At 35.6% G+C, this 10,502-nt stretch overlaps 1 protein-coding gene across 3 annotated transcripts; it reads right to left on the minus strand.

Moving 5' to 3' along the window:
- Nucleotides 1–351: 351 nt before the first annotated feature.
- On the minus strand, nucleotides 352–6,073 carry LOC125224749. Of its 3 annotated transcripts, none has more exons than XM_048128199.1 (6): nucleotides 5,998–6,073; nucleotides 5,785–5,845; nucleotides 4,486–4,613; nucleotides 3,122–3,226; nucleotides 2,788–2,873; nucleotides 352–1,952 (listed from the first exon to the last, which is right to left on the minus strand). In XM_048128199.1, exons 1-6 carry the CDS (start codon nucleotides 6,031–6,033, stop codon nucleotides 1,748–1,750), a joined length of 621 nt encoding a protein of 206 aa, XP_047984156.1. In that variant the 5' UTR covers nucleotides 6,034–6,073; the 3' UTR covers nucleotides 352–1,747. The 3 variants fall into 3 exon arrangements, with proteins under 3 accessions (XP_047984156.1, XP_047984155.1, XP_047984157.1); XM_048128198.1 differs by having other exon boundaries at nucleotides 1,812–2,554; XM_048128200.1 differs by lacking the exon at nucleotides 5,785–5,845 and having other exon boundaries at nucleotides 1,812–2,554; nucleotides 5,998–6,071.
- Between the last annotated feature and the right edge of the window lie 4,429 nt (nucleotides 6,074–10,502).

Genomic DNA, 10,502 nt, shown 5'->3' on the forward strand with positions numbered 1-10,502 from the left:
ACAGACTGGGACCCGCGGAATACCACAGCCGATGTAGGCCGGGGTTCGGGCAGATCAAAAAGGAGATGACGGGACGACCTAGACGCATTCCACTCAAACTGGTGGGAAAACGCTGATAACAGGGTCGAGTGGAAACAACGAGGGGAGGCCTTTGCCCAGCAGTGGGACACTAAAAGTGGCTAATAAAAAAAAAGTTAATCATCTACCCTTTTTGATTCCATATTTAGTAGGTATATATAGGTAGGTTTAGTTATTCGTTAAAGGTGAAAAATAAAACAAATAGATAAAATTAGGTACATTATTGAATTTTTAATTATAGAGCATTTTCAGAATTTGGGAAAAAAGTAAATTTTTAGACAGAATTTATGCTTAATTGTCGTCACAAAATTGACAGCGAGTTATTTTTTGTTAACAACTACGCTAATTAGGGTGTCCCAAATTATGAAAATGTCCTATAACACATGACAGTATAGTATGATAACACTTATAGTGCCACAAAGGCAAAAAACAATAATATTTACTAAGGAATATCAGAATATGTTACACAAGTTACATTGATCTAGTATGATACAGATCGTTGTCCCTAGCCAAGGTGAAATAGTTATTTGCCCCCTTCTAAAACAAATAATCTATTGTTTTAAAAGGGGGCAAAGTTGTTGTATAACCTGAAAAGAAAATTTTAGTCTTGAAATGTGATCAAGATTACGTTGTTGAATTATTCTGTTTTCTCGTGTTACACCGCGCGTGTATATATTATTTTCAATTCTTATTGGGCTGGGATGCCTGGTATTTTGTGGGTCCAAGGTAAACTTAAAGAACTTTTTTATAAGGTCCTTATTTAAAGTCTCTTTGTAGTTTTCAGTTTATATTATAATTTTTATGTTTATTTTATTGTCTTAAAAATTATCACTTTGGTACTTATGTTTAAAAATAACTCCATTACAAATAAGAAACTTAAATTATAACTAAACTAAGTATATCACTAATAATGTTCTATCGTAGGTGTCTTCACACTGTGTTTCTTAGCCACCTAACTTACTTACACTACGCACAGCTGAATTAAATACAAGCTAATAATCCTACGATATCAAATCTATCTATACGTATCAAAAATATATAGAAATAAATAAACTCCTTATACTTCTAATAAGACTAAATGCACCAAAATTAATCTGATACAAATGTACCTACCTATATTATATAATCATGATTTGCGCCTCGCTAATCGACTCGACGCACTGGTTAATACAGGGTGTAATTGTTATAACCGCTAATATATAAGGATGTGACTGAAACTTTAAAGACAGAATGAAAAGGTAAAGTATAGGTAAAATTCTGCTAAGTATTATTTGATATTTTTTACATAGCCCAACAAGATTGGCAGTTATAAAAATTACGCTCTGTGTAGCTTATTATCACAAACATCATTTGTTTTTCTCGTATTACCCTTTTATGGACCTGAGGGCAATGAAATCAACGAGGATGTCTGCAAGTGTGACATTATTTGTTTGCACCACGCGACAGGATTAAGAGGAAAGGGAACGGCTGATTCGAAATACTAAAACGTAATATCTATTTTACATTTTTTAACAAGTTCTGATTGCGATATGTTTCATAATACTGTCAACACATGTGAAAACTATGGGTTATTTTGCTTGACTCAACTTACTTAACTTATCAATATCATGTAAAAACCCAATTATTCATATTATGAGAATTTTATCTACTTATGTAGTTCCCAGATTTTTTAATCAAAATGATGTACAATTTGTGTAATATAACAGCAACATCCAGCATATACAGGGAATGGGATAACGATTAACGCACCATCTTTACCTAGCGCCGCTCTGGGCGTTCGTATGACATGTTGCTTGCAAGTAGCTTTGTACCCCTTGGGCACGGTGAGGGGACTGTCACTTTTGTCAGGGTGGGCGCATGGGCTGTCTGGCTCTCTGTGAAATAAAATCTCTCTGAAAATTCGCTGTAGTGCGTTTAGACTCGGCTACTATAATATATTATAGTTAGCAGCATTTTGACTGTAACTATGTATATATTCCATTGACTTGTACCGAAACAGAATAGAGAAATATTTGGCGTCACCTCATGTTCATATTTTTGATCCTTTGAATAGGAATGTTATACATACAAAGGATAGCCAGCCCATATTCAGCGTAGAATTGTTTACAGCGCCCATATTTGCTCTGCCCTATGCTCTCGCGTCCTCAGTTCTGCGCCTATGTTTAGTTTATGTTTAAAAAAAATAACTAAGTAGGTATTACTAGTAACTCATGACGCCATATCAACAAAATGGTTTCTTTGCCCGGAAAGAGTCACATGCGACTATGAATACCAATATGGCATTGGTGACTTTTGCGTGACGTGACAACAACAACCGCCTTTTATGGGCAGGTGTAAAATGATCATGGCACCATTCCTGTTGAGCGCTGCTTGTGGTTTATCAATAAAGTTCTGTTTGCAAGTAGCTCTGTAACCATGGGCAACGGCGATGGGGCTATTCTTTTTTTCAGGTCGCGCGCAAGGGCTGTCGGGCATTCTGTAAAATAAGTTATGCCTAAGATGTCTTCTAAAATTAAACTACAGATATTACAGATGTTTAGGATTAGCAGCGTTTTTGCTTCAGGTTGAACTATGTCGATGACACTAAGTCTATGTCTTGATACCTACTACATATTTACGTTACGATCCATCTGTGACTTATTTTATCAAAGAGATCAATGATGCATGTGGTTATTTTCATGAAATTACAAATGCATAGTCGATACTTACATGCACAGCTCCTCACAGAGCGGTTGCGCACCAACTAGAAAATACCAGCGGCCACTCGCGTCTCGACCAGCCTTCGCTTCAACCCACTATTTAAAGAAAAACAAATCAGATTAGTAATTAAAATACTATTCTTGTTTAGATAGGTTACAAGCAATTTTATATAGGAAATATTTTTAATTTGTTATATTTATTATTAGGAAACACAAGCAGTTTTATGTGGTGAACTTTTTAGTTGTTTTAAAATCAGTATTTAAAAGTATTAAAACCACTCGAAAACTGTAGGTACAGTACTGAAGTACCTGCTCGATCCAAGTTAAATTTTAGTAGAACTTACGTGCATCCTGGATGGGCATACTTCCACTTTGACGGGATCTTTGTTAGCCTTGCACCCTCTGGCGTCGCCATATCCACCCGTCATCAAAAACAATGCACTCCTCACCTGTTACAACAATAATATTTTAATTTCTTTTATGGAATGGTCCTGCTCAAAGAATATAATACTCAGTCTTGCTGAAAGAAATTCGTCTTTATATGGAAATATAGGAAAATAAAATTAAAGCACACTTTTTTGTAGTGTGTGCCAGTTATAAAAAATATAAAATTTCCATCCTGTATACTTCTCTATGATTCGATTCAGTATGAAAACTTGGTACTCGTATTTCTCTTACGAGTCTTAAGTTACCAATAAAAGTAAACTGAAGTGGTTATTTTACGCGATCACGGAATGTTATGAATATGAAACATAATTATGAAAAATGGCCTTTAATAAAACAGCCCGATTCAGATTTCGCAATTTATTATAATTTTGATATGATATTGAAGGTAGCACATGCTAATCAATACATGACAACTGGAGTCAAAGTCGGGTGCTACAGACATAGACAGACAGCCAGGTTGGTATCAAAACAATTTTTTTTTTTTTTTTTTTTATACTACGTCGGTGGCAAACAAGTATACGGCCCGCCTGATGTAAAGCGGTCACCGTAACCTATGGACGCCTGCAACTCAAACAGTGTCACATGCGCGTTGCCACCCCATTAGAAACTTGTACATTCCCCTTTGCTGTGTTAAGTACACAGCAAAAAGGAGTCAAGTTCCAAGGGGTTCCGGTTGCCGACGACTCAAAGGACAATAAACGGAACAAGTTAGTTCCGTAAGTCCTCCCGTCATCAGCACACCGCACCCTCGTTGAGCTACATCTAAATCATTGAGATTTACATCTAAATCGAGGCATCGGGCTCATATAAGAAGAAATGATCTCAATTCGATTCTGAATCTCCGGAATGAGTATAATTTTACTGGTTTTTACTGGCTGACAAGAAAGGATGATATATGCCTACCGGGACTGATATAGTCATACAAAAAAAGTGTACCTCTGAAATGTATGGGCCATTTATTGATAAAACTAGATGGCGCTGTTTCGCAGCCAGGAAAAGTGGCAAAAATCATATATTCACCAATATTTTTGCGTGTTTTTGATTTATTTTAAGAACAAAATGAATGACATATTTCTTTATTTTAATATTATGATATCACTTCAATACACATTAAAAAAAGATGTAGGCCTCATCAGTTATGATAATATTTAACAGGTGGCGCTAATAAATCGAGGTAAAATTCTTATAGTATGAAAATTGTCAATCCTTTATAAATCATCCTTGCTGACAAGTAATGTTTGCCAGACTATAATAAACTTACCGTAGCATTGTTTTCCAGCAAGCGATCAATGTACTCGTGTGGGTAGTTGGGTACTTCGTCGCAAAGGTTGTGGTTCTGGCAGTGCTCGGGAATCTCCGGTTCGAAACTCGGCAAAACCATCGCCCCATCTAAATGAATAAGATGGACAACATTTTAATATAGACTAGAGATAGAGGTCATAGGACCGGCAACTTTCACAGGCAACAGTGGCCGCTTACCTGAACGCGGCCAATGTGACTAATTATCTTATTATCACCAACGCGTTGTTGAACTATTGTAGAACTGTCAAACTAAGACAAGTGTCATCATAGTGACCCTGTCTGCTATGCCGCGGTCCCGGGTTCGAATCCCAGTAAAGGCATTTTATTTGTGTGATGAGCACAGATATTTGTTCCTGAGTCATGGATGTTTTCTATGCATATAAGTATTTGTATATTATGTATATCGTTGTCCGAGTACCTACAAAACAAACCTTTTTGAGCTTACCGTGGTAGTTGGGACAGTCAAACTGTGTAGGAATGTCCTGTAATATTTATTTATTTAATCTAAATCATTATTAAACGCGCCCGTAAATCAAGTAAAGTAGGTATATTCCTAACCTAAGAGCGCTAAAAGACGGGCCTATCGAACCGCAGTTCTGTCCGGACTCCAGATGTCAAAACCAGCAATTTGAGAACAAGAAATAAAAATAAGAATCGGGCGTCAGGTCAAAGAACTATTTTTTTTTTCAATACGACGACGGAAGTCAGTAGGTAATCGATCAAGGCACAGTAACAACCTTTAATGTTTTAAATGCTCAGTCACTTTACTTGATAATTAACTTGAGTTCCGCCTGTATGTGAGAATGTTGCAGGTTGAATTATTTTTTTATTTTATTCTTGTCTCACTGTGTTTAAACGATAAAGCTGAAGGTCAGAAAAAATGGCAAAAACGAAACAGTCCTTTACGTATCCAACAGTATTTCTGAGAAGTATTTTTATCATAAACTATATAATGTGTATAAAATTCGGCACGGCGCGGCGTAGTCTAAAGTAAATATCATTAATTTAATATAATAAACAGTATTGTACCTAATGCATAATACCTACTTGATTTTCGTTGGATGTTTAATATCATTATATGTATTACTAGCAGAACTATGTACTTAGTAGATATAATAAACCAAAAAATAGACTAATTATCATCCTGAATAACAAATAACAGCTTCAGCAGCAGTTTGAGTCATTAAGGTTTGTTTACACTTTGTCAAATATCTTGAACTACAGAAAAATAATGTAAGATTGAGTTTTAAATGCTCACCTGAAGCTTGTAATATTCTATTATCGATGATTGGCTGCAAAGCTCTTGATGATGCAAACATCTAAATAATTGAAAAATGTTTAGTCATGATTAAACTTACTACTCGTATATGACTCGTACTTATACCTTGATTTTAAAAATCTACGATCAAGAGAATCGTTCTTGACTTATGTATATCACTATCAAAAACAAAATGAAGTATTAGTAACTTACAAGAACAAGCAAGTTGAAATGAAACTTGTTTTGCATTTTTCTGTCAAGCCTATTTAATCTAAACGAGACGTGTAGGTACTCCACGAGTACAAATTTAATATTAATTTAATATCACAGGACTTCCAATATTATACGAGTATATCGCTTATCGACGAGTCATTGACGTTAAAATGTGGGATAAGGTTTATTCATATCGATAAATTTATTCGATAGGGTTCTAAGTGTTGTATACAATATATCGATGATTCATATTAAAATATCAAAGGATTAAAGAGGATAATATTAATAATAATTCGGTGATTTATTACCGGATTTCTAAAGAATAATAAATACCTAAACAGAGATTTTTTTTCTGACACTTGGACGTGTTTATAAGGAAAAAAACTATAAAAATGAAAAACCATAATTATGTTTCAATTGTTACATAGACCAGTTGTGGGTCGAATGAAATTCAAAAAGAATTTTTTTATAAATGTTTTTACACCGTAGGCGAAATCTAGGCTTACCATTATATTTAGTTTTAAGGCTTCAAACACAATACCTGTATTGTTTTTGAATAAATATATGATAATGCAATTCAAGCTTTTAGCAAGAATTAGGTACCTATATCTGACTCATTTGCAACGGTAATAAATTATCGGCAGCTCGGAAAAGTACCTAAACATTACAATGTAAGTAGGTTCTTAGCGATCCGTAGTCAATTAGGTGGGAAAAATAATTTGCCATGACTTCGGACGGCCAACTATGGAACCCTTGAACCGTACACTAACCACGGCTCTAAATTCTCTTGGACAATTGTTTTTATTTTAGGTACAATACAATACAATACAAATTCACTTTATTGCACAACCTCAGAAATGTCCATAAAAACACACACATTACAATATGTTTTACAGAGGTAAACAACAGGCGGCTTCATCGCTAAAGATCGATCTCTTCCAGGCAACCGTACCTTCTTAGTTCAGGAGTAAAAACATTTCAACCAAGTTTATGTATTAAATTTCACTTAAGTAAATACTTTGTTAATCTAAGTGAAGATTAGCAAAAGGATGTTGTGTTGGATTAGAAATTCTCCTTAAGCCGCCAGTCCCCGACCAGTTCGCGTGAAAGTTAGCGAATTCGATATTAAATGAAACTCGTTTTGTACATGCCTAACTTATGCTAAAATTACACGTAACGTCAATTATAATTAATCACAGTAAGCGATTAAACCAGAACCAATGCCCAAAGTTGATTTTCATAGTAAGTAAGTACCTACATATCTACATTATTTCAGAGGCTGGGGGAAACGTTTAATTCGTGGATCGAATTTGGATTTTTGCAGAGGATAATAAATATTTAAAAAAAACCGGCCAAGAGCGTGTCGGGCCACGCTCAGTGTAGGGTTCCGTAGTTTTCCGTATTTTTCTCAAAAACTACTGAACCTATCAAGTTCAAAACAATTTTCCTAGAAAGTATTTATAAAGTTCTGCTTTTGTGATTTTTTTCATATTTTTTAAACATATGGTTCAAAAGTTAGAGAGGGGGAGGACGCACTTTTTTTTCCTTTAGGAGCGATTATTTCCGAAAATATTCATATTATCAAAAAACAATCTTAGCAAACCCTTATTCATTTTTTAATACCTATCCAACAATATATCACACGTTGGGGTTGGAATGAAAAAAAATATCAGCCCCCACTTTACATGTAGGGGGGGTAATTAATTGAAATACGGTTGTACTCACGTTATTATATCGCTATTGCTGCGACATGTTTCGGGCCAATTCGGAGGCCCCTCTTCAGGCGTATAGGAGTTCACGCGACGGCTAGACTCCGCATAAAACATTTTTTAGTTGTTGTGTAGAGTTCCATTTTTTTCCATGCTGGTGGCATTTTTCCGCACGATTTGTTGGCCGTATTTCCATTAATTGAATATACGGAAGTTTAACGTGGTACCAATAAAACATTTTTTTCAGCTTTGTTGGCGTAGATATACATCTTGGTACCAAATTTCAGCTTTCTACGGTTACTGAGATTATCCGCGGACGGACGGACGGACGGACGGACGGACGGACGGACGGACGGACGGACGGACGGACAGACAGACATGGCGAAACTATAAGGGTTCCTAGTTGGCTACGGAACCCTAAAAATGGCGTATAAATCCTCCCAACATCCGATATCGGATAGGATTAACGAGAAAATGGACAGTCTGATCGCCCACCCAGGGTTCTATAAATAGTACATTACGATACAAGTATTTCTCTCTGTTTTTTTGCACTTGTATTGTAATGCTTTTACTCGTACTTTGTTATGTGTTACTACATAAATAAATAAAACCCTAAACAGGTGACAGGGTCAATGACTTTACTTAACAGTCATTAACTAGTTGACAGAACATAATAAATACATAATATGTATCTAATGAATGTATCTATGTACTTACTGAATATTTGGCTATAAAACCTGGTTATGGCATGTTTAATTATTATTTGTGTGTGACCACAAACAAAACGGGATGGTGCTTGGAACTTTTGGGAGTGCCAGGACCCAAAGCCAACATGTAGGTAAAGACTCTTTTTAGACAAACTAATTTAAGGAGCAAGTATACCGAGCGGTGTAAAAAAGAACTGTTAGGCGATAGCATCTCAAAATAAACCAGACTGTTGTGGAAATCGATGGACTAATGTAACCCCTATCGCTTGCCTAATAAAACGGGTAAGCAATTTTATTTTCGACAGACTCAGCCCAACAAAAGCGCTTATTATTTTATTGTTGCACTGTGCGAACACAGATTTTTCCTGGTTCAGTTAAAATAGAGTTAATAAGCAAGTTCGTGTTTTCCGAATGGGAAATAATGCAGTTTTTCCTCGATGCAATTGCATGCTCATTACATAATCGCTAAATAACATGTAGGTATTAAAGTTCACTTGTTTAAGTCACTTTAAAACGTATGACTATGGCATTAGACTGAAATTTGCAAACTATGTACATATGAATTGTACATATATTTAATCCGTGTCTGTCAGTATAGTTAAATATGTTGACTGCTTAGTAATTCAGAATAAGGTGATGATTAGGTATCAAGGAAAAAGTAAAATAAAGGCAAATCATAATTTTAAAAATTACATGATTTATTTGTCAATTTGTTCCGTAAGACTATATTATGACTAGTTATTATGCAAATATAAATACATGTAAAATAATAACTACGCTAATAAAATAAATCATAGATAGTTGGTAATATTTTTTATGAATAACTAATGTTATTGAGATCGTGAGCCCATATTTATAAAATTAATTTATAACACTTGATTGACCACTACCAACAAGTTATTGATTATTTGATAACGTATATGATTTTCGCAATCAGTAGTCAGTTATAATACCTCTGCCACTGCCAAACACTCGATGAGCGGCGTGGGAAGTAGGGCGGGAAGTAGGCAGAGGCATAGTGTGGCCGCGCTACTCGTCATGCCGCTCGTCATAATGGTCCTCGTCATGCCCACCGCTCTCTATTTTGTCGGTTTTTGGGCGTGAGTCAAGGGGCCGCCAACAACCTAGTGCGATAATCGCGCGAGTAGGGAAGTGTGTGGCCGGGAAGGGTAACATCGCGGCAGCGCGAGGAGCATAGTGTGGCAGAGGTATTATACTTATTATTCATGGGAAAATACATAGAAAATAGCATCTGTAATAATAATTAAGTGACATTGACACGGAATCCAATTGAACCATCTTATGTAGCGTTCAAAACCCTATTATTTGCGTATCGAGTGTGAAGTGTCTATATGTCTATATGTATACGAAAAACATTCAATTAAGTATGTAAAGTAAGTAAAAAAGTATAAAGATGTTAAATAGCAACTTATAAAAACCATAATAGACTCACAAAAATATTTCAATATTTACCTAATTTTATAACTTATAACAAATTACGTGTTGGAGCTTGGAGCGTACCTAGGCTCCAAGACGAAAACGCAAGATCACATGATCAGAAAACGAAAGTCCCAGATCACATGTTTGTTGACCTCGGCTCCGTCCCGGCCGATAATTAGGTACATGTGATGTGAGTTTTCTTACTTTACGGATCACTGTACCACTGCACACTTGCACAGTAGGTATATTTTTTCTAACATAGCAGCAATCAAAAATGATAAATGTATTCAAAGTAACTTTAAATGAAATTAGGTTTGTAGATACAGATACTAACATAGTAAAACTTGTGCCTACGCCAAATCTTGGGATTAGTTGTCAAAGCGGACCCCAGGCTCCCATGAGCCGTGGCAAATGCCGGGATAACGCAAGGAGGACGATGAGATACAGATACTAGCATATAATATAATATACAACAGTTATTATCTAAGTACAAAAAATGAGTATGAACTATACGTCACGATGACCTTAAGCAGTTCTATTATGGTCCCAAAATAATAACGCACTTAACAATTTTAATCGATTCAGTTTGGGTGTTGTCCTACATTTATCTACATTAACACATATCGTCACTACTTTTAAAAAATCTCGT

The sequence above is a fragment of the Leguminivora glycinivorella genome, chromosome 3 (genome assembly GCF_023078275.1).
Source record: "Leguminivora glycinivorella isolate SPB_JAAS2020 chromosome 3, LegGlyc_1.1, whole genome shotgun sequence".
NCBI classification, from domain to species: domain Eukaryota; kingdom Metazoa; phylum Arthropoda; class Insecta; order Lepidoptera; family Tortricidae; genus Leguminivora; species Leguminivora glycinivorella.